The sequence below is a fragment of the Myotis nattereri genome (assembly GCF_964212035.1).
Source record: "Myotis nattereri genome assembly, chromosome: 2".
In the NCBI taxonomy this organism is placed as follows: domain Eukaryota; kingdom Metazoa; phylum Chordata; class Mammalia; order Chiroptera; family Vespertilionidae; genus Myotis; species Myotis nattereri.
The window spans coordinates 34217418-34242591 of record NC_138076.1 but is presented as its reverse complement, the minus strand read 5'-3'; the positions used below and the strand labels follow the sequence as shown (position 1 = coordinate 34242591).

The 25174-nt window shown below is 42.5% G+C and overlaps 1 protein-coding gene across 1 annotated transcript in view; it reads right to left on the bottom strand.

Annotated features, from left to right (window-relative positions):
• The window catches only part of EFNB2 (ephrin B2), a 44106-nt gene extending 25483 nt beyond the window's left edge, over window positions 1–18623 (bottom strand). The window contains exon 1 of the mRNA XM_081084797.1: window positions 17843–18623. Coding sequence (XP_080940923.1) covers window positions 17843–17964 — 122 coding nt within the window. The 5' untranslated portion in view covers window positions 17965–18623. The remainder of the gene's footprint in view (window positions 1–17842) is intronic.
• Window positions 18624–25174: the final 6551 nt, after the last annotated feature.

Sequence of the window (25174 nt, the reverse complement as noted above, 5' to 3'; positions counted from 1 at the left end):
TTTTGTGATTAATCACTATGCTTTAATTATGTTCAATTTGTAACAATGAAAATACATCCTGCATATCAGATATTTACATTACGATTCATAACAGTAGCAAAATTACAGTTATGAAGTAGCAACGAAAATAAATTTATGGTTGGGTGTCACCACAACATGAGGAACTGTATTAAAGGGTCGTGGCATGAGGAAGGTTGAGAACCACTGGTCTAGCTCCATGCCAATCACCTTGGTTGTGCCCAAAGCCGAGTCTGCTTCTGAGGTAAGAGAACCAGAGACCACAGCTCATGAGGGCAGCAATCTGGTATCCCTGCCTTCCCCTAGGAGGCCACGAGCGAAAAGGTGACCAAGAACCAAAAGAAACTTCCCCAAATATTTTGCAATATTCAATAATACACTTCTGTTGACCTAGGATGTGTCGAAAACAACTATGATGGTGACAACTGGCTCATTTTAAGTGACTAAACTGGCTATCCAGAGTGGATGTCAAATATAGATTTCTTTTTGTGTGATGAAATAATGTTCATCTTGTAACCAGAAGGAGCACAGAGGAAAAGCCCCATATTATAATACGTATCACACAGGTGAGGTTGTTTTTATTAAGCCAAAGGACAAAGAAGATCAATAGTGCTTCATGTGCTACGTAGGAGAGAGAACACTGTCAGGCCAGCTTCTTCTCTGAGCCAGGCTACGTAAGGGCAGAGCAGTCACCTTGCTGCCTTCCTGAGAGGGGGAAGCCGGATTTGCCTCCCCATCAGGACACCCGGGGCTCAGCACTGTTTCCCGGACATTGGTGCTAGGCTTCTCATGGAAGGGCTTCCTTGGGATGCTCTGAGAGTGAGGCGGGCTGGGCAGAAATAGGCAACTCCTGTGTTTTTCCCCCCAATGAATCATTCCCAAGCAAGACAATAAATGTGATGACTTCAGATCAAACAGAGTATAGAGATAGTATAATGTGGAATAAAATGGACCCCCGAAGTAGGGTTCCACATGTAACCTGCCCGAAATGAAATGATTTGATGTATGTTTTTATCTTCTGATTCCCTATTGAACTTAATCCAAGTTTTTAAAAGTTACTCTGAAAACCAGACTGTAATTCTTCCCTGGGGAATACTTTGAATCAATCTAATAACCTAAATTAGACATTAATATTTAATAATCTAAATGAGATCTCTAATAATCTAAATTACACATTTCAACTTCATGTTCGTCTTTGGAGAAATTATTTTTATAATACAGACATTGTGTGACATGGTATTCTTCAAAGTTTAAATCCACTCTAGGAACCCATGCTTGTTTAAAAAGCTAGCACAATGCATTTAAAGCATAAACCAGCCACTTAGGAGTTTAGGGATCGTGACACACAATTTTCTTGGACAGAGCAGAACATCACAAGTTGTGATCTCAAGCCTGGGTTCTTCTATTGACCAGTATTACATTATCAGGTCTCGCGGGATAAGTCAGATGGAGGCCATGATTGCCCAAGTGACTTCTGAACCTGGCTGGATGGAACGAGAGGATGCCTGGGAAGCCAGGAGCTGAGATGCTTGGGGAGAGCTCTGTAGTGGAACCACAAGTGCACTTCCCAGCACCCGCGGGTGCCCCCTTTCCCTTTCTCTTTTCTCTCCTACCCTCTCCTGCCTCGCTCTGACCATAACACATTCACCTCAGGACAACCATCCAAAGACTTCTTCCACTTTTCTTTGAGGTTCACCTAGAAGAACAGCCAAATGACTGAAAGGCCCCTTTGATCCTGATACTAAGTCTGTGAAAATAGACATGAAATATGAAAGAGCTGGGTCTTTTTAAAGAAAGCAATAAATATGCCAAACTACCATAAGAGCAAGGGCAAATCAAAATGCTGTAACAAATGCAAAAATATAAAGCTGATGCAGAATAAAAGAGATGAAAATAAAGACATTGACCAGAATGGCCAGGGTCTGTGGCCTAACAAATGATTGGATCAGGCAAAGCCCCTCCAACCACACATGACAATGGAGTTCCTAATTTAAAAAGTGTCAGCTCAGACCCAGCGCCATCCTGTAACAGGACCAGTGCCAGTCCTGCCAACGTGCACATTGTAGGGACAGGAGATCTACTCGGGACGATCTGTCTCTGGAGCGAACTGCCAAGCGGAACTGGAATCATAAGGAAATAATTACTTCTCTCGTGGAGCACTGCTTTTAGTTTTCCTCTCATTTCAAAATTATATCATCAGAGTATATGCTTTATACTCTAATGTTTAGCTGTCTGGGGTTTTTTCAAAAGTTTCTGCAATAAACACTACATGATTTTGTGATCAGATTGGAACATTATTTTTGTACAGTTTCAAAGAACAAACTCTATCATTTCTTGAGCAAGCTTTCATAACTCTGGCTTTTAAAATAAGCATTAAAATATTTAAAGCCTGTAGACTTTTCACTTTTTTGATGCAATTCCTTAGAAAGCTTAACTGAAAAAAGTCATTGTAGACCTGGCAGTTGGTTGAAGCGTCATCCTGTGCACTGGAAGGTTGCAGGTTCAATTCCCCACCAGGAAGCAACCAATTGATATATTTCTTTCTCTCTCTCCTCTCTCTCTCTCTCTCTCTCTCTCTCTCTCTCTCTCTCCCTTCCTCCCTCTCTTAAATCAAATTTTTAAAAAAGTTATTATAAGTCTGAATTGGGATCTATTTAACCAATCCATTTTTGAGTCCACAAAAGCTGTTGTAACAGCTACTATGCAATGTACTAGTTCATTCAAACACACACAAAAACATATGGGATAGACAGAATTTAAGCTTCATCACTGAACTGCACCAATCTGGGAGTTGGCTAACAGTGTAGGGACGCGGAATGCCAGCTTCAGGAACTTTACGGACAGGTTTACCTTGGCAGTTGACGTACCAAAAATCACAGTGTATCATAAAGTAGAATTATTCACAAATCAAGGTTCTTTCTTTTTACCACATTTTAGAAAACACGCACTTTTCCCATAAAATGCTTTTGATTTTCATTTTACTTAAATGCCAAAGGCTGCAGGGAGGAAGAGCAGTCAGTTCATAAACTGGGTGAGTCTGAGATTCCGAATGAGGAAAAGCACTCTGCTACTTTGCTGTAACTGGCTGGTCTTTCCAGTTACCTGCTGACAAAAGATGCACGCTGCTCTAGATAAGCCCAAGCCCTTGACCCATAACTTCACCATGCACTTGGGCCTTGCAGTCTATAGGGAGATAGAATAGGATTAACACAGAAGCCCAAGATCCCTTTCAGAAATGCTCTGTGCACTTGGGGAATAGAAACACCGTGGCAGAAGGACACGTTCATGAGTGTGTGAATTTGATGGCACATTTCATAAACAGGCAGGATATTCAGTCTTGTATTACTTTCATTTAATGCTAGATTGCTGCTACTGCTTAATAAGATTTTTTCTAAAAGCCCCAAACAGGAGAGTTTGTTATAAAATAAATAAATGAATAAATAAAAACAGGGCCCCCCAAAAGACTTAGGCAATATCGGCCATAAGAAATACTTGGGGAAAATTTTTTCCTTTTTTGTGCATAGCACTTTACTGCCCCCTTTTGCACTTTAACATCAGGACAATTTTCTTTACAAACATTCTGAAACCAGAGAGATAGTGCGGTGTAGCTATTGGGTGTCAGGTTTATATGGAATTAGGTTACCAGATCCCACTGCTTGGGATCCCACAAATAATTAGGTTACCAGATCCCACAAATAATTACCTTAAAACTTCCAGCGAGTGTACCACTACCTCCTCCGTGGCTTTAAACCTCCAAGAAACAAGGTAGTAACTGGAGGCTATAATGGACATTTTCTGCCTTAATTCGAATGTGTATGTGTGCTGGAACAATTGTCTGTTTTCACAGGTGCCCCTTCTTTCACACTTTTCTGAAACAAATAATATCTGCAACATGAACCTGATGTATTCAAGGAAAAGAAAGGGGCATAAAAGCAGGCTATACAATTTGGGACCATTAACGTGTTATAAACCCGAGAACCAAGAGGAGAGGTGTGCTTTTCAGACTTCACACCAATGACAAGCAAAATCTTTTCAAGAAAGGGAAAGATGAGACGCACAGGAATGCAAGTGCACTGTGGGCCCATGGGCCCGTAAACCAGTTTAGCAACTCTTCAAGGTGAGGCGCTACAGTACCTGTGCCTCTTCATCTGTGCATGTACTCGAAAAAAGCATTCAACTAGTCCACAGGAAAGTTTTACTTATAAAATTCTAATCTGCAATACATTCTTGGCCCAGTGACCTCCACTTGCATTTAACAGTCTGTGCGAGCTGATGTGTATACTTTTATTTAAACTTAATCCATTTCCCTCTGTCATTCTGCAATTACCATACAAGTCAAAATAAGATTAAATTTCACAGCCTACAATGCTGCACAATTGAATGAAAACTGACTCCTTCTGATGTTAATCTTGTCTTTTATTTGTGATATAATGCTCCACACACTGGTGGCTAGAATAAATTTTATTTTTAAATCCTCAAAGGTAATATTCTCACAGCTTAAATTTTCTTGCAGGAAAATAACCCAAGTCATTACTTCACTTTTATCCACACCACGATTTTCACTGTCATAAAAACCTGCCATTCACGATAGGACAGCCTATCGCAAGCTGAGGTAAAAAAAGGTACCTTCATCTATGAGTCAAACTTTAAGAGTGTGATACACAGATATCATTGTTTTCTTTTCACAGTTCACAGAGACCCGTGGCTCTAAAACACCCCCTCCTTCAAAACTTCCCAAAAAAGAAAATCATGCCATGAACGTGGAATGAATGTCAGGTAAAGTCACACTGAGGAACTCGAATGCAATGCCTGGGATGCAACACTGTGCAGTGGGAAAACGAAGGAGAGAGTGAATCACTAAGGCCAACCTTTGTCATGCTGGCTTGACCACGCTGGCTCCATTATCGAAACAAGTGTTTCACAACCCTGAGAGGGCAAGAGACAGTACAAGCTTCTTTCCCAACTGTAAGCTGTTTGCACCTGCACGGTCTTGTTCCAAACCATGCTTTTAGCCAGAGTCTATAAAGGAAGGTGGAACTCGCGTTATTTATAGGTGAGGCCCCAGAAAAAAAAAAATGCCTTTCATAGAGAAAGAAATTTAAAGGGCATTTCCAGCCGGTTCTCTGTTGGTTTAGACAGAAGCGTGGAGAGCTATGTGATCATCTACCCGAGTGGGAAAATCACAGAGATGAAAGGCACGCGTAAATCATTCCAGGGATGGGTTGGCATGTTAAGAACTCAAAGGAATGGAATTAAGGTCTTAGCACATAGCTATATCACAGCCTAGAATTTGGGTGTATCTTTTCTATCAACCCCTCCCATCCCTTTCATTCCCATCATCACTTTTTTATTTTTATTTTAAAGAGTCTTGTCTATTTAGAAAAACAGTTCACCCATGTTTTATGGGTGAATGAAACTTTGGTGGGGCAAACGGCTCTGAAAGAAAGAGTGGGCACACCAAAGGCGACCAGTGCCTGCTCTCCAAGCTGAAGTGTGCCTCTAGGACTTAGCCTGTTGCATTCACCCTTGGACCTCTGCCCCCTATCCTCCCAGGACCTGGTATAGAATGGGAGGCCAATAGGTGTCAGTGTAAATAAAGAATGAATACTTTGATAAGTAAGGTTTAAGAAGAGACAAAATTCTTTTCGTTTTCTCTTGATGTAAGATGAGATTCTTCTTGCCAGCCAAGCATAATAAGGCTAGCAACACAATTTATAAGGTTGTGCATCATCGCTTTACAGCCACCTCCTGAATACTTCCTTCTTCCCGGCTCCAGAGCAGGGTCAGGGATAGGTGGGAGTTGGGCATATGACAGGAGACATTTTCCTGCACCTTCTATAGCCTGGTGACAGCCCAGAGAGTGGGAAAGAGGGAAGAGAAGCCAGACAGGTCACACAACAGCCAGGTCTGCGCTGCTAATGTGTGAAAAGAATAAAACCAATTGGGTTACTACTGACTTCCCTAAAGATTACCCCAAAATTGTGTATCTTAGAAGCATGTGAACGATGTGCCATTGTAATCCTGTGGACAATATATTTCCTGCTCAGTCACCACAAGCGGCCTGGCATTACCTTGACCAAAAAACAAAACACCCCCAAAGTTAAATCCACTAAGGTATTCAGCTGCTCCTGAACTAAAAGGAAGGCAATGGGACAGGAGGAGATAAGAGGATGCCCTGGAGCTCTCTAAAAGAAATAAAGATCTGGTGATTTGGCCCTCCTGCTGGCTGCTGGGTCTATAGGTATAAGCAGATGATAAGTCCCAGGGAAATGCCATCCGGGGAGGCTCAATCCGGAGTCAAGAGAACCCCAGGCCCACCAATACTTGCCGCCCGGCTTCCTGAAACAAACTGCTCCAAACTTGCCGAACATCAAAAGCCAGATGGGCTATACTGAATGAATCCACAGGCAAGACGCCAGAATCCCAGTTTGCTGTAGAAATAGGCCTGGGCTTGATTTGAGTCTTCTCAGCTCTGACAAGCTGGAAGCTGGCACCGCTCCCAAAATCCAAAATAAAATGGCATTTAATTGTGACTAGACTCTAAAAAAGATGTCATACTATCTCCTTAGCTTGACACACACTCCGCGTAGAACCAAATGCAACTCTAAGAAATCTGACTTTTTCTCCCAGCAAACAAACAAGCAGATATTAAAGGAGTGATACCCACTAAGTGCATTAATATTATACACTTTCATAACTAGTCCCCACTGGCTACAACCTTGTTATGTCAAAGACTTAAAGGATCAATTTAGAATCGCATGCCCACCAGAGAGAGACTATAGGTCAAGATGGACAAGGAAAGAGTTGTACCCAAAACTTTCCTTTTATGTACCTTGTGCGTACTGCTTTGAGCAAACACATAATTTAGTACACAATTTCTACTTATTCCATGCCACAGCATAAGAAAGAGAGGCAGGGAATTAGGAAGGGTTCTGGAGCCGGAGTAATCAGGTCCACGTGCACACTGAAGCACCTATTAGCTATAGGACTTTGGGCAAGATAATTAACCAATCTGTGCCTCAGTTTCCCCACTGGCACTATGGGAATCATAAAAGTACCACTCAGATGGTTACTATGACAGCTGAATGCATTGGTCAAGCAATCAGAACAGCAGCGGGCACATAGTAAGCTATATGCAACCTTGTTCAATAAAATATACTATGCCCACCAGGTAAGTAGGTTTCTAAATAAGAAATACCATTTTAATATTAAATGCTACACTGCCCTCCCTACAGGCTGAATGTGTTTTTATTCAACAACCCAATCTCTTACTGTACATGCAGTAGAACACACAAAGTGAATTCTGCCCAGACCCTCCTCCCTCTCTGGTGAAGTTGGGCTATGAATGTCACAGGGCTATGAATGTCACAGGGCTATGAATGTCACAGGGCTATGAATGTCACAGGGCTATGAATGTCACAACAAAGCATCAGGAACAGAAAGCACAAAAGAGAGTACCCAATTTTGGTAGCAGAAGGGAAATTAAAAGGTGCTTCATAGAGCAGAAAAGTCTTAAAGAATGTTTAAAAGTCTGGCAGCTAAAAAGCCACAATGGCACATCAGAGCCTATAAAAGGTGAAAGTGCCATGTGAAAGTTTTTATTAACATTTTACTTTTATTTATTCTGCGTTTGTATGTGAAAGGCAAATGGAACCAGAGCTAGGCACACAGTAGATATTCAATTAATTTTAATTAACAATAGCTGACATATATTGGCTCACTGTGGCAAGCACAAAGCTAAATAAGCTCTTTAAATCCTGACCACAACTTTATTACTCTTTTATTCAGTACTATTAGATAATTATTCCCATTTTAGAGACAGGACAACTGAGAGACACATAGGGAATACTGCTTCCAAAGTTTCACAGCTAAAAATGAACTAAACTGGGATTGGGCTCAGACAGCCAGATTCCAAAAGCATGTACTCTGATCTAAACTAAAAGAGCACTTACCCGGTTGTCTTTGCTAAATTGAATTGCCTGACCTTTCCATGATCAACACAAGCCTTTTGAAATAGGATACTGCTAATTATCATATTAATAAGGTAGCTGAAAAAGCATTGGGTTCACTATCCCACACACGGTCGATCTGTTTCGTTTGTGGGTTCTGTCTTTGAGTTATGCTCTGATAAAATAACGTAGTTGTTTGCAGATGTACACTTTATAGACACACAGCTCCCATAGCTGAAATGTTATTACTTCGAGTTGCTTATTGCAGACATCTACTGTGTATTTTGCTTTCAGATGCCGGCTTTCTCTCTAGACTCAGTTTCCCTTCTCCGGGGCTGCTTTTCTGGACGCCTCTCCGGAATGAACACCATTGCCTTTCTCTGTGCCCCCAATGCACACAGTCCCAGGCACCACAGCACAAAATGCCTTTGCTCCCTCCAGGATTCCTTCCACTCCCCTTAGGATGTAAATCCTTTGAGGGTAGAGAGTGTTCTTTGTATTCTCAGAGTGTAGTAATAGACCCCACAGTTCATAAATACCTGTTGAATAAATCAAGGAATTATCCACCGTCAATGATCTAGATTCTAGATCATTTGGTCTGGCCCTGCTAAGGCCTTAGGGGCGAGTTAATGAAATGTTTGAGCAAATATAGCAGGCTAATTTTCAAGTTGATAATTTTGTATGGCCCTCGAATGACGTTATAAATACCCAAATGGCCCCTTGCTAGAAAAAAGGCTCTCCACCCCTGCTCTAGATGATCCCTTATGGTCTCCAAAGAGGCAAGAATGGGGACACACAGCAGTGAGGCAGGGCCACCGATTTCTTCAGAGATCCTAAAACAGCCTTTCAGAGGACGATGACCTAATGTTGAATAGTTTTCCGAAAAGTTTGCTCAAAGGCAAAGGTTCTCAAGGTGTGGTCTCAGACCAGCATCAGCATCAACTGAGAGCTGGTTAGAAATGTAAGTTTCAAGTCCCATCCAGACCTCAGGAATCCAGAACTCGGCGAGGCCGGGGCGGGGGGGGGGGGGGGGGGGGCAGCAGTCCTGTTTTAACAAGCCCTCCAGGTGATTCTCAAGCCTTAATGTTCTAGACTAGAGCCCTCGGTCTAAAGCTAGAGCGCCAGTAGCAGGTGACATATTAATACAAAGTAGGCAGCCATAAACATACATTTGGATTGTGTCTGTTCATTCAACCAATACTTACTGGATGTCAATGCTGGCCCATAGATAAGGATGAAATTAAACCATTCTTGTCCCTGCCTTGTAGGGATGGGGAGGGTGGCGATAAAGGGGATTAAGACTTGCATGTGAATCATGACAGTGCAGTGTATACCGATCTTCCTATGCCCGGGGTATTTAACTAAATTGCTGTGGGATTACAGAGAAAACATGTAAAGAAATGATGTTTGATCTGCTACATCATAGAGAGGACACTCATCCAGGGGAAACTGTGAACTTTATGGACAGGTTTTTATAATAAAGATCCATTTTCCCACAGACAAAGGGGGGTTGGGGAATATTTGTTTTTATCCAAGATATACCCCAAACATAGTTCTGGTAGTTAACTGAAAACTGCCATGTTCTAATCTCTTCTGCAGGTTGATGAACATTCTGAGCTGGCCTTGAACATAATTGGCCCAGCCTCACTCACTATTATGGCAGTTCGTACTCAGGGCAAATGTTTTCAGGCCAGATTCAGAAGCATTTCATCCGGTGGTGAAACCACGCCGGGCCTCAGGTTCCCAGGCTGGAACTCGAGAGGCTGACGAGAAGCTGGAGGCGACATTTCAGACACCCTGGCCCTGTAGGTCAGAAAGTCTAAGCTGCGTAGAGCTTAGTATCCTGCAGGGAGTGCAGGCTGCGGAGCTACAGTGGAATAGGCAGAAGGCAGGCAGTGGCACCCCCCTCACCCCAATGTACACCCCTACCGAACAAGCAGAAGCCCAGGACTGTCTATAGTCACGTGTTTTTGTCCATCACAAACACACACTGACACTCCGGTTTCAAAAAAGGTGGGTAGCACTCGTACCTATTCTGGGGTGATAGAGGAGTAATCCGTCCATAAAAATAACAGAGTAATGCCTCAGGTGCTGTAGGTGCTGAACTGGCAAGTATTGGATGAATGACACAAGGCCTGTAGTCAAAATCGGATGCAACCAAACTTCAATGGAGAATATGAACTGAGCTGTTTACTAGTTTCATACAGAAAGCATGAAGTATCTCCAGCGCCTGCAAAGTTTTCGGAGCAAGGCAGAGCACCAGTGTCCCATTCCCAGCGTTCAGAATGTCTGCCCACTACTGGGTATAGTCATGCTTTAGAGAAAGAAAATAGCGAACTATGAATACTTCACTACTGCCAAGTTTCTCTATGTTTTCTTTAGAGAGTTACTAAGGGCAGGAACAACTTGTTTTTCTTTAATGGAGCATTCTCCTGCTATGTTATTTATTTGAAAACAGCAAGCATGCACTCACCTGTCACAAAATGCTGTGGACTAGAATTACATGTTTGAATTTATACGTGAAAAGGAAAATAAAGCGCCACTGCTGATTTGCTGCGGGAGCAACAGAAATAGGTTTACCTGGCATTCAGTGGGCACGGAAAACATTTCATAATTGATCACCTATTCTTTTTACCGGTGAGCCAGATTCGACCATCCTTACGGGTAACACTTCTGAAATACGTTCAGAGCAGGTAGGACAAACCTAGCCGTGGGATGATGGTTAGTTACTAAACAAGTGGCAGGGCTTTTTCCTGCATCATTTCTCTAATCACTTTAACCCTGGTCCTCATAGAAAGCTGGGGGCCAGGGCAATTCAGCTTCTTCTTTTGTCATCTGCCTGCCATAAATATGCACCAGTCTGCAACTGAAAAGCTGAAGGAGGCCGCAAGCTTGCTGGACATTTATCATGCTCTGTTCCCTGTTAACAAGCAAATACTTTAGCTGAATGGGCCATTAGCAATCATTGTCAAATGTAGAATGCAAGGTGCTTGGATGTGACCAGCTTGTAAATTAGGGGGTGTCCCTTCTGTGTGATGAATCCAGACAAGCGCAATGGATCTTTGGATATGGATTACTGAATTAAGTTAGAGAGGAAGGTAAAGCAGTAGGCCTTGGCTTTGGCAGGTCTATGTGCAATCATTTAAAAAAATGGTTTGACTAGTAATCTATGACAGGCACATAATAATGAACAGAAAAACAGGCAACAAATGCAATAAATCTACAGCCCAAGACAGATGGTCAAGTCAGCTGTCTGAGAATTAGGAATAAAATCAATGAAATGGGTCTGAAATAGAGTATTTGGGATTAATGAAGATCTTCACAGATCTTCTACTCACAGAATGTGTTCGTCTAGAAAGGCCCCAGGTAGCCGTAAGGAAAACAGCGCCGAAGCCCCTGAGCCAGCCACTCCATCAGGAAAGGCCCTGGGGGCGTTTGTAGCGGTCAGTATTGTCAATGTCTTAGGAGTTCAGACTCTCCTAAGGAACTGCTGAAACTTTTCTTCAGCGCCAAAGAGGAGGCAATAAAGCAAATATTTCCTTTCTGGCTTGACCCAATTGCAGATGTCACTCTGCATGTAACCCAATCACGGCTTCAATGGCTTATTTTGTTTAATGACCAAAATGGAAAGTGTGGAAGGCAAACACAAAAGTACAAGGTTGCTCGGTACAGGGGGCAATTAAGATGCAACAGCATGACGACTTTGTTATTGTATTTAACGTTAAAACTGGGCAGCGCTAACATGTTTACAAGTCTTTTATTTACATGAAGGGTGCCTATCCCATTGGACTCAAAGGTTAAAACTCGCATTTATGAGTAAAATATCATCTAGAGAGAGCCCATCGGATTACTACTGACTGGAATGAAAACTAAATATATATATATATATATCAATATATATTATATATATCATATTATATATATTATATATATCAATAAAAGGGGGAATTTAGTTTTCATTCCAGTCAGTAGTAATCTGATATATATATATTTTATTTTATTTTTTTCTAGGGTGGGAAGGACAAAACTCAGAGAAGTGCTCTCTGGCTAAGGGAGAGGGACAATACATAATGTTTACCTTTTCTTCTCCCGCTCTGCACTTGATGGCTCAGGGTCTGGGAGAAGGCTGAAATCAAAAGGTCTCTGTTTTCTTTTGCGATAACTCCAGCCCTACCTCTCCCCTCTGGTCTCTGTTCCCTGCCAGCATGTCCCTGCCTGAAGCCCAAATAGATTAAGGCAGGGACCGCCAAGTGCAGTTAATCCTACAGAATGGCTGCCGCTGTTAGGCCAGGAGTTAAAAAGGAAAACCTTGCAGGCCTTCACAACTGCAGTGATCTGAAGTTTTAATCAGCCCCAATCTCAATCTCTCAAAAAGGCAGTCAATGAAATCTACCTTCGCCATATTATCTGCCACCAATGAGCAAGAACTGAGCAGCTTTTCTTTCCTGCTTTCACCATCGCAGGCCACAAGTAGGGCTTTCATACTTTCTAATCCGAGTTCCCAAGTCTGTGTGGGTCTCACATAATAGGCAACAGCCTGGAGCAAGGGCCTCCGTTTCTACACCCTTTTCAGAGACGTGTCATTTCCAACATCAAGCTAATCTATATGTTGCCATGGCTTCACCCTTTATCTGCCTTTACATCTTATGAACTGCATGGATTTGCCACATTATTTTTATCTGAAAGACAGAAAATGGTGGTTTTATTGCCATACAATCAGATTACTGCTGCTAGTTTCTCTATGCCTTTTTACCATACTTCAATCAAAAGGGATCAGTTTCTTTACACTCTGCCCTTGATTTACATTACATCTGTAAAGACCTAGTCTGGGTTGTAATCCCCTTATTAACTATGACCAGGGTTGATTTGCCTAAAAATAAAAGCAAATTGTGTCAGACCCTTTCACTTTGTTTTTGATTCGGAACTACAAAATGGATTACTAAAGAAATCTTCAGAGTTCACACGGCTAGTATAGTACTGAATTTAAAATGAGAATTAAACAAGTTAAACAGGGGAGCCATGTCAACGGTTTACATTTTCCATCATGGGAGAAGGGCTGAATTGCTGATGTCTTTGTATTATTTGGCTTTAGAGAGACAATGAAGCCACAGGAGTTTTTCCAAGCTGTTCGGAACACTGTCCCATTCGCTATCCTTCCTTCTTTGCTTTTCTTATATTCCTCTCCCAGCCCCATTCTAATTCCTCCCCTTAAAAAAAAAAAAAAAAGGTGGGGGGGGGGGAGCTCTTCCCTGAAAGACCCAATTCCTAACTAGAAGCTTATAGTTCTATGGGTTCTGCATATTTTAATCAAAATATTTTAAACAGTCGAACACTCCTATTTAAGGCTCTACTCCTCCACACAAAGGGTGAGCTCATAAGCAAATCTATGTAGATGTATGATAAGTGACCTGAAAAACAGGCTCTTTATGTCAGCAGCAAATGAAGGCAGCGATTAGGCAGGCAGGAGTACCATTTTCATCATTATTTCTTAAAGAAGAGCGCTTCTTTTTTTGTCCAATTTGCAATGGGAGAGTTTAAGAATAAAGTTTTCATAAAGTGCTAAAGGAATATCCCTCTTTAAGACTTTTTTTTCTCTTTTGGTGAGGGTCTAGTCTTTCCCTCCCCCGCCACTCCCATTCCTATGACGCACCACTGCAGTCAGGTTGGGGTCTCAAATCTTTTCCTCTTAGGAGAACACGCTGGGAAATGCTGCTCTAAGGTAGATGTTCAGAATCAGCCTCCTGGGAGCTACCTGGTGCATTTCAGCGGAAGGCAAGGTACAAAGATTTAGTTGCTCCATTTGAAGGAAATTATGGTGGTGATCCACCAACTAAAGGATTTATCTCAGTAAATTTACAGAGAAGAGGTTTTATGGTAATTAATTGAAAATACACCTATTATTATTATTCTTCAGCTGACTCCATGTGGAGAAGCCATACCAATCTGTAGTATTTTTTATTTTATTTTTTTGTTTATTTTTTTATTTTTTAGCTGGCCTGGAAAAGATGCCTAATTCACCTATCCTCATCTTTCAGCCTAGGAGTCAGAAACATTTAGGGATGTGGAAGTCATTTGCATTTCTTTGCATCAGTTGGACAAGTGTCCACAGCTATGCTTTGTGGAAGATTTAGAACCAAGTGCTTAACAAATCATCTTAACCCTCAGCTCCCATTTCTGAGGCTGAAGCTATAATTGCTGAGGTTAGAAAGCGCAGTCCCTAGACACCCGATTCCCAAATAAATTCTCTCCTCGTCTGAAAGACGGCTACCAAGCATGTTGTGAGATGTCGCGTTAGCTCTGTCTTTGTGCTCTCTCTGGCTCAGTTGTCCGGTGGAACGACGACAGTCCATTGCCTACAGTTTATCATCCTGACAAAACGTGAGGAATGTGGATGTGAACGCACTAACAATTCCACCCCTGGCACTTTGTGCTTTTATCTCTCTATATTAAAACCGACAAGATTAACCCAAACGCAAACTGTGGAGCATAGTTCAAGGGGCTATTCAATCAGCGCTGAATGTGCATTTGTTTATCTACAAAAATAAGAATTTCAGGCACAATGGAAGGCAGGCTGGCTTATATATGGTACTGAATGGGCTGTTTAAACAGCACTATCCATTGTAGTTTATTTTATCCATCTCTGACAGGTCCGTATTTATTCGGAGCCTGACTGTGATGGAGCCCATGTATTATAGGTTATCTGGATATTATCCGGCCATTCTTTTCTATCAAGTCAATCAATATCAGGAATTTAGTATTATGTAAGGAAAAATGACATGGGAAAAGCAAAATGCTTTGTCAACTAACTAGTATGTGGTGCATAGGAAATAGCACCCCTAGACATAAGAAATTAATGCTCAACTGAAATTTTCAACAAAGTCGGTGTAATTCATTCTAGAATACCATACCAATACAGACTTGCTTCCTCTCAAGTGAAATCAATATTTTTTTTTAAGAGATAACTATTTTATTTTGGCAAGAACATCATGTTTGGAAAAAATTGTCCTACTGAAATGTTAACTACAAATGAATGAAAAAGCCAGATTTTGCTATTCTCTCCCAAGGTTAACACACACACACACACACACACACACACACAAACTGCTTAAACAACCTAAATACCTAAATGTCTAGAACTAAACCAACTTTACTAGAGCACATGGATACAATGCTAATAATCAAACAGGGCTAGTGTTTCAGTATATAGAACTTCTTTCCATTACTGCATACACTTTCAGGGACGGGAGCAGCAGACAGTGTGATTCAAGTAGTTATGGAGGCAGTGAATTTACAAAGGATTTTCTGGACTCTGTATCCAAACAGCTGCTGCATGCTCCCTATGTCCACCACCTGCTAAAGAAGCTGACCCCCGGATGAAACAAATCTAATTACTGATGGTTGCTTCATTACAAATGAGTTGTTCCCCAGTTCATATGAACTGATGTGAAACTTCAATGCATTTGATTGCCTTCTTGCCACATCACACTGACCGACCAACTTTTCTCTGGAAATAAATATGCAACTTCCCCCAATAAAATGAACCCGTGACATGAGGGGTTTTTATTCACTCCTCCAGGAAAAAATCTTTCTGACCTTTCACGCTGGCATTGAGCTACATACTTTGTTAAGTAGACCTTTTCCAGGGGCAAATTACCCAGTCCTCCCAGGCAAGCCATTATCATGAGAACTATGAAAGAAATTCTACTCTTGAGGACTGGAGCAATCAAGCCAACAGCAACATCAGCAGTGCAAGGAGGCGGGCTTCTTTCTCTAAAATGCAGGCCTCCAGTAGGTCTCTAAATCTGTGACCACAGCTAGGAAAAACAGACTAATGCTAATAATCACCAGGACGGTGAGTAAATAGCAGTCACCCCCACACACATTAGGAAAAGAAATATTAATGTCTACCTTACATTGAAATAATTATTGCTCTACATTTTTTTTCCAACTAGGTATTTCTAATGCTCCTCCCAGATACACACAAACTAGTAGCTAATAATGCAAAGATATATATATGGAGGGAGGGAGAGAGAGAGAGAGAGAGAGAGAGAGAGAGAGAGAGAGAGAGAGCTGAACGCTGGAGGGGTTAATGGGGATTTCTTTAAACTAGATTTAAGTACAAATATTAAATCCCGATGAGGATGGCGGGGGATCAACCCCCAAAGATTGTACATCAGTGAAAGCGCACAGAGGAGCGGCGCAGACAGCCTGGGGAAGAGGCAAGGTCTGGCGCCGAGCATTGCGCATGGAAGAGTGACCTCTGTAGGCACAAAGCGAGCACTGGCTGGCCTCATCCGGGCTCCCCGCCCGCCCGCCCGCCCGGAGGACACCCGCCGCTGTGAGCAGGTCTGAGCCCGGCGCTTTCTGGCACCACCTGGTGCCTCACCCTTCCGTATCAGCGTAAAGATGTTACTGCCGCTAGTTTCTCAGCAAATACGGTATCTTACATTAAGGAACAACAACAAAAAGACGCCCATATAAGATGAGGCTACGTGGAAGGGGGTTGCATTAAGCAACTTTTAAATGTGAGCAGTGTTGTGAAGTGCCAGCGAGCATCGTGCATGAATTTGTTTGATCTGATTCAGTGCTGTGACGTTCCTCGCCCTTGTCTTTGGGAATTTCTGGGTTAGCCTGTTGGTGAATTTGAAATTGACCACTTTCAAAAGGAGTGGATATAATTCTTTAATTAAGATGTGATTTCTAAATCAACCCCCCATCCCTTTACTCCTAAATCCACGGCCAACTTGCTCAACTTCAATCAGGCCATTGATTTTGCTTCTGATCTCAAACGCTTACTCCAGGAACCAGCCAATGCCTCCATCGTTTTCCCAAGGCTGAAATTCCATGATTCTGTAAAATATGTTTGGCTAAGATTCAGAATGCATCCCGAGAATGAGGTAATATGCAATACTGAGTGCACAGACGAGTAGTTGTGAGATATTTAGCGATGGATCGCCTTTTCTAAATTCTAAACGTACTCTGGGAGCTCACACTGAAAGTTAATCTCCACGAGGCCTGGCTTTCTCCTGGCTGCACCGTTTGATAACAGCAAGTCGGGTCTAAGGACCCCATTCCAGCCCAGGCGCCCCAGGAGTGAAGGCTTCCGCTAGGTCGGCTGGGCAGGGCCTTAAGCTTTTGGAGCGAGCGTCCTGAAAATCTAGCCAGCTATCGGACCGCACTGAGTCCGTGGCCACTGGTTTAGAACAGAAGAGAGAGGCCGGCGTGCAGGGATCTCCAGGAAAACCCTAAGGCCCCTCCATGGGACGGGGAGCAGTGAGCTCGCCCCTGGAGTTCTCCCGCGGAGCTGGCGAGCTCTCCCTGCGCTCTCGGGCAGGCGGCGCGCCTCCGAGGCGCTCAGGCTCCGGGGCGCTACTGGCGGCCCGGGGACCACAGGCTCCCTTCTCCGGAATGCGCCCCACTGTCCGGGGCCCGCCCGCGGGGCCGCACGGTCCTCGGGCGCTCGTCGGGGGCGCGGCACCCCCGCCTCTCTCCAGAGCTCGCCAGCCCCTGTGCGCCTGCTAGCCCTGTCTGTGGCCCTGCTCTCCAACCTCGAAAAGAAGGGGTCCAATTGCCATCGGACACCTTTGCGGACGTGGCACAGAGCCGCCAGGAGCTTTGTAACCCCCCGGAGCTCCACGGGGAAGGAAGGCGGGGAGGGAGCATCTGAGCGCTGGCGCTCCGACTGGAAAGCCGAGCGAGGAGACTATACCCAGTGTGATGTGGTATGGATGGGAGACGGGAATCTGGGGGGTGGGGAGGGGGGGGCCGAGGGTCCAGAAATAGGCTCTGAGGCTCCGCGGCCCGTCCTTTCTCTTGTACGGACCGCGCGGCGCGGCAGACCCGGGGTGGCGAGGGTGATCGCGGACGCCACTTACTTGGAGTTCGAGGAATTCCAATAGATGGGCTCTAAAACTATCGATCTGGAAATCGCACTTCTGCATAAAACCATCAAAACTCCCCAGCAGTACTTCCACACGGAGTCCCTCCTCGCGGCCATGGCCAAGCCGCTCCCAGCTCCGCGCACCCGGGACCGCGGAGGTGTGGGGTGAGGGCCGGAAGCCCTAATTCTCCAGACAGAAAAGGGGAGACGGCAGGCAGATCTGGGGCGCGCTGAGCTGCTCCAGCGGTCACCGACGCCAGGAGCGCTCCCTGGGGGCCCTCACGGCGAGAGGCTGGAGCGCACACGCGGGGCGCGGCGGCGCGGCGGGCTCGGGGCTCCGGGTCGCCGCGCCGGACCCAGCTCGAACCGCCGGCTCCCGTGCGACTCCAGGGTGTCGGGCGCGGGACGGCAGGGAGGGCGCGCGGCCGGGACACAAAGGCGGAGAAACGACGGGGCGCGGGTGGCGGGCGCTGCGTCCCGAGCGGGGCTGCCTCGCACTATAGATCCAGGAGGACGGGCAGTGGCCCGAGCGCGCGGGCGCCGCGACGACGCGATTCCATGTCCCGGAGCGCGGAGCGGCAAGGAATGTCTCCAGAGCGCGGGGGCCTCCCCACTCCTCGCGGCTCGCAGCCTGCGGAGCAGGCAGAAGGGGCTCGGTCCCAGCCGCGGGCGCCGGACGCGCGCGGTTCTTTGTGTGCGGGGAGGGCGCTGGGACCCGCTCTGCGCGCAGCTCCTAGATCCGGACGGCGCCGCTGCCCCTGCCGAGGAGAGTCAGCGCGGCCGGCGCGCTGTCAGAGCGCTATAAACGCGGGGCCCCGCCCCGCACAGCGCAGCCCATTGGTCCTCCGCACGCCGCGCCTGTTGGTTGGGCTGCTGGCCCGTCGGTCATCCGCCCCCGTCCGACATTGGGCCCCGCCAGGCGGGGCGCCGGCTGACAGGTGAGCCCCGCCCCCGGCCCCCGGCGGCAGAGCGAGCGGAGCGCAGGGAAGTCTGCGGAGAGGAGTCGGCTGCTCGCCGCGCAGCCCCAGCGAGGCGGGGCAGGGACGCGGGCAGGGCCGCGCCGGGCGAGTGGGAAGCGGCGACTGCACGGAGTCGCCTGTCCCAGTTCCCAGGTCGCGACTTCATGGCCTGGCAAGTGTCCTAACTTTGAAAGAGGGACAACGTAGAGGGCGAAACTTTACCGACAGAGTCGAAGGCAGTGCGTTTCTCCGTGCGTCTTCCTTCTTTAAATGAAGTGATCCCTCTCTCTGGTCTGACTCCACTCCGCACGCGCATCCCTTCCTCTACCAGGCCTCTCAGTGATGCGTGTCAGACCTGATTTTGGTACCAGACGTCAGCAGGGGCCCAGACTAAGCCCATGGGGTCTAGAGTTGCCAAATGATTCCCAGGGACCGGGCGCGGTGGGGCAGCAGACATTGAGGGCGTGGACGTCCTGGCCCTGCATCCTCCGCGCCTCGCTTAGCATCGAAGGCAGCACTTCTTGGAAGTGTCGCCGGCCGCGGGACTTTTCCTTAATTAGCCTCCGGGACACACGCCTCCCCAAGGTGGCTGGGAATTTAGGGGTGACGGTATCAAATAGCGCCCAAATGGAGAGGTGGCAGGAATTCACTTGGGTTCTTGGCGAAGTGCTTTTCCAAAGAACCGCTTGGACAAGCGCCACCCTGTCGACTACTTCCACGGACCCACAGCGCCCACTAGCGGCCAGCTTGACATCTCTGCGTGCGAGAGCACAATAGTCTGTCTACCCACCCCGACCCAGTACAGCCCCCACCCCCACTTTTCCCCTCCATCTAATAGCGCAGAAAAAGTCCAAAAGACAACCTTTCTTAAATGACCAAGAGCTGACGAACACGGAGGAAATTAGGCACAGTACAGATGTACAGTTCAGTTTGGAAAAAAAAAATTATGCCGTATATCCACAATATGCTTTCAAAAACCCCAACCCGTTTACTCCAGAATTTAATGTTTCAGGTGTAAAGAACTGAGCATATTCCTACAGTTGTAGTTCTTTACCCAACTTATCCGCTAAGCTAAATTTAAAACAGAAAATGTTAGAAAAATCGTGTTTAGATACTAGTTTGCTTTCACCCTTGTTTTTAACATTTGAAGATTTTTATGATGCATTAAGTATTTTTTTTGAAATATTAGCCAGAAATTAATGTATATTTCAACTGGGCATGTAAAAAAAATAGTAAAGGCTAGTTTAAGATCGAAAAGGTTATTTAGGATACGCAAGGTTGTGAAAACATATTATTCCAAGTTGATCTTTACTCGAGAAAACTTTATATTCAATTGCTAGTTTTAAACAAGCCTCAACTCAAGGAAATAATTTTTAAAAGACTCAAAGGCGGTAAAACCGATTCCAGGGAATCAGCAGATTTCCAGAAGGGCTAAAAAAAACACAGGAAAGGATAGGCAGTATTATTCATAAATTCACAAGGGTAAAAATAAGTCGTTTTTAATAAGCTTAAAGCATTCAAGAAATGTATTTCTTAAATTTCTTAAATATTTCTTTTAAAATGTTAAATTTCTTAAAATTTTATTTAAAAGCTACTAGCTTAAAGATCTTGTAAAGGAACTGAAAGTGAGTGTCTTAGTACGTTTTTATTTAGCAAACATACATTGTGAAGTTTAAGTTGTGACCTCTTAGCTCCTACATCCTCTCTTCAAGTTAACTAGAGGAAATAAAGGAAATTTGCATTGTCTGAAAATAACCATAGCTTCCATTTTTAGTAAATCAGATATTCTCACGTCCACAGCATTTTACCTTGAGAAAAATATAAATGTACGTATAAACTCGCTTCCTATTTTTGACAAAAAATTAAAATCCTACACAAGATTCCTGTTGTATAACTTTGGATTGTGTGAACATGTATCAACTTTCAGTAAATATGAATAATTAGCTATATATACTACGTGAAAAGCATCAGCAGCAACTTCAACATGTTTCACTGCTGCTTAGATAGTAATTTCAGCAATTAAAAGCATCACCTCAAATCGTATGTCATGCCACGCAAAAAAAAAAAAAAAAAAAAAAGTCGTATGTACAAAAGACAAAGCTGAATTTTTAAGTATGGGAACCCAAGAAGAACCAATCACATCAGTTATTTAATACTTCTTTGCATTTAAAGGATTTCTATTTTACAATTAAATTGTTGGAGAAACATGGTATTTTTTGAAAATCTATAATTTACCAGCACATTATTAACCCATCAAAAATAAATTTTATTTTAGCATAAAAAGTTAAACTATTTCTAGAGTTAAGGAAGAAATTTCTAAAAATCAAATTAAAAAAATGGAATTTAGTCAATTACAAAAATAGATATAAATTTGAATGTCAAATGAGATGGCAAATGCTTAATGCAAGTTTAAAAAAACAAGAGGGCAATCAATTCTGCCCAAGTAAATTCTCCTTACTAGTTATGTTTCTGCCCCTTTGAATTCCTGAGCATGCATTTATCTTTAGAACTTAAGTTTCTTATATATTCCTTGCATGGTAACCTATCAATTCTAATAAGTACTTCAAAAGACATCTTTAACATACTTCTGTAAAAACAAAGAAAAAAGCCTTATCTAAATTTAACATTACTGAAACTTTATGTACTTAAATGTTGTCCAAGCCATGAACTTTCTATGGAGCTCTGTATTTCTACTAAAACTGTACCTTTGTTTCCTTGCATTGCTTGTAATTTATTTCATACAAGTCACATAAGTTTTTAGAACTCTTATGCAAATGCTCAATTTACTGGGGAAAACTTTGAAACAAGTAGAAAATAAAACCCTTCCTTAGATCAACTTTGTCATACACTCCTGCCCCATCAATAAAGCTCCTAAAATTCAGATCACACATTAAAGCTTCTTAAATCTACTTATGAGTTTGGTAGAAAAGTATTAATTACAGTGGGTTCTTGGTCAAAAGAAAAATTTTCCCATTGGGAAATTCAGTGATAAATCATACATTATAGACCATACAACATATTCCTTATGAAACCAAAATATCATTTTCCACTATAATAGTCATCTAAATCTCTAGCTCAATCTACCATTGCTTTTACATTAATGCAAAAAAAGGCAGCACAAATGGAAAGAATACAGTTATGGCTCCAACTATCTTGTGCACCTGGCCTGAAAGAAACCTCATTTCCCTATTTGCAAATGAAGAACAGGTTAAGAGGACCAACCAGTCACCATTCCGAGTGGAATTGGTAGTTTGGTGAAGATATACTCACAAATATCTAGCTGTGCAGTTCTGATTTTGTCACTCAATTGTAATAATTTAAATTCTCTTAAGTAGCATTCCCACTTTATGGACTGATATATATATATACTGCAGATTATAAAGTTAAATTCTGCCCTAAACATATAAGGGATATTACTGATAGCAGTCATTTGATAAAAGGTCTCCTAAAATGGGTTGATAAAATCATTTTTGCTCCCTCTTTAACCCACTTTATAGTAAGACATTTAACGGCGTTTAGAAATGGCTTCAATTATATTATATATTCCTTTAATTCTTTGTCGTCATTAGATCCATAGTGAAAACCTTTAAAGTGAAGGAAGCAATCATTATTCAAATATGTACAAAGTACAAACCCATTTTATTCTGATGTTAATAAAGTATGTTTAGTCAGTAACAATAGAAAATATACTGACACTATTAAACACACAGGCTCACTCTTGCCTGATAGTGAACCTGCTGGGTCAGTGAAGTTGTAATTTTCAACTTACTGGCTTTCAGGTATAGAAAGACTAAAATATGTATAAAAAATACAACCATTTGAACATCCTCTAGTCCAGCGATACCTAACCAGTGGTCCTCAGACCATTGGTCCCTTGAGGTCCAAATGTTTGGCAACCGCTGCCTAATCAACCATTGAAGACCCAGGAAAAAAACCACCTTTTCGAGAGTTCCAATGATGTTCAATCACACACACAATTTTGATAGTGGGTCCTCTGTATCCCATTCCAGTGTTTCCCAGCTGCAAATCAGTTATTCTAGTAACTATAGATACTAAATATATAAAATCAGGCAATGAGATCTAATAATCTGAAAATCAATGGCAAATCTGCTACAAATTGTATAGTGCAGTGCAATAACTACTCCAAGATTATGGACAATTATCTCAGTTGTGTTTTTTTAAAAAACATGAGTAAACATGAAAAACAAAGGTAATAGCAAAGGAATCAAGACCACCATTAGTGGCAATTCAACAAATGAAAAAGTTAGGTCTACTGCTTGGGCTTTCAACACACACTCCTGATTTCTAGGTTGAGGCCCTTAATTCTTTTACCTTCAGTGGTCCTCTTAGGTCCTTTCTCTAATAACAGTCTGATAATTGAGTGTTCATAAGAATACTGGAGGGCTCTAGCTGGTTTGGCTCAATGGTTGAGTGTTGGCCTGTGGACTGAAGGGTCCCAGGTTCCATTCATCAAGGGCACATGCCCGGGTTGCTGACTTGATCCCCAGTGTGGGGCCTGCAGAAGGCAGCCAATCAATGATTCTCTCTCATCATTGATGTTTTTCTCTCTCCCTCTACCTCTCTGAAGTTATATATATATATATATATATATATATATATAATTTTACATAGAATACTGGAGAGAGTGACAGGTCTCAAAAATTAAGATAGCCCATCTTCAAAATTTCTCATGGCCAGTAATATAAACAAACGGTTCTGGGTATAAACAAAGAGAAAATTGAGAACTGAAAACAGAAGCTTTAGTTAATAGTAAAGCTTTGGAGAAATTTTAAGTGACAAATGGAGGATCCTTAATATAAAATGAAGCATTTCAAATGATATATACAGTTCAATTAGCCAAGATTCTATGCTATTTTACTTCATAAAATAAAACGTTCAAAACCACTGAAAATTCTTAAGTTGCTGGTGGCCACACAAAAAAGGCTATGTGCATATATTAGCACAAGTAAATGACTCAATATTAAACTGAGGACAGAAATGGCCTAAATGGCTACATCTTTATAAGGAAAACTGAAGCAGTAAATCTTTAAATATAAACCCTTTCCCCTCTTTGCAAACATTAACCAGTCCTCACACCAAACTAATTTAAAGGTTTAGTTTATACAAATGAGTTAATTCTGCAAACTCCACAATATAAATGGCAATAACCATTTATTTTAAATACTGTAATAAAAAGTCATTAGTTAATTCTATAATGCATTAAGAAATAACCTAAAAAACAAAATTGTAAATAAAGGCATATTTAATAAATTAGGGAACATCCAAACTACTAATAGACTGAGAATCTGAACTTTTATAATAGATACACAAAGGCAGTGGAAACAAATTACTACACATTGTTGCAGCACAGAAAAAATCAGGTGTATTTTATTAACAATTACATCCTCTTTCCTATAGCCTGGCACAGGAACAATCTCAATATCTGATGTGAGTCTCCAACAGCAAGCAGATACTGCAATATGTTATTACCAACTTACTGCAATGTGATTTCACACCAGATGTGGCAGTAAGATATTTTTTAAAAATTAAAGGCACGTGTAAGCTAATGTCAAATACTTTTAGTCTGGGTTATTTAGATACAATGTTTAAAACATTTGTATAGCAAAACAATTTTTCAATAAACATTTCCCAAAACTTGAATACACAACTTAGGAGCAATGGATCTGTACAAAAACAGTGTAAGAATCATGAAATTAGTTAACCTATATTTAGAAGTTGAAAAATAACTTGTAAGCAACCTATATACTTTAAATAAAGTGAATGGTTTAGAGTAAGTATCATGTTTATCAAGTCAGTTCTCACTACAGTTCATGCCTATTTAAAATTCTAACTTTAAAGATGTGTAAACTGAGTTTATTGTTCCGTACCACAATTAGACTCAGAACTCAAACTAAAGCAACAGCGTTTTACTTGGCATGCACACACAAAGTAATCCACCACGTAGTCGTTTCATTAACTTCTGTTTTCACTTTTAAGGACTGATCAAACTGTCTCAAAATATTGGAGAACATTTCCTCTATTTTGATGACATGTTTATGCATCTCAGGTAACATTTTTATATTCATATCCTTTTCTTTAATAAATGTTTTAATACCAGTACACTTAGAAGAACATATGTAAAGATAAATGAGGCAGACTGTACTCTGTAAGAGTCATCCACATCACATGCAAAAACAAAATAAAAACTTGAAATAAGTTTGAGTGTGTTTGTCCCCAAAATAAACGTGCAAGTACCCTACATTACAGATGATTTGACTGCCTTAGCCTTTTGTGAAAGTACAAAGCTAAGTTCTTTCTGATGGCCCACTTTGAAAATAATCTAAGATCTATAAATTTGAGAAGCATTT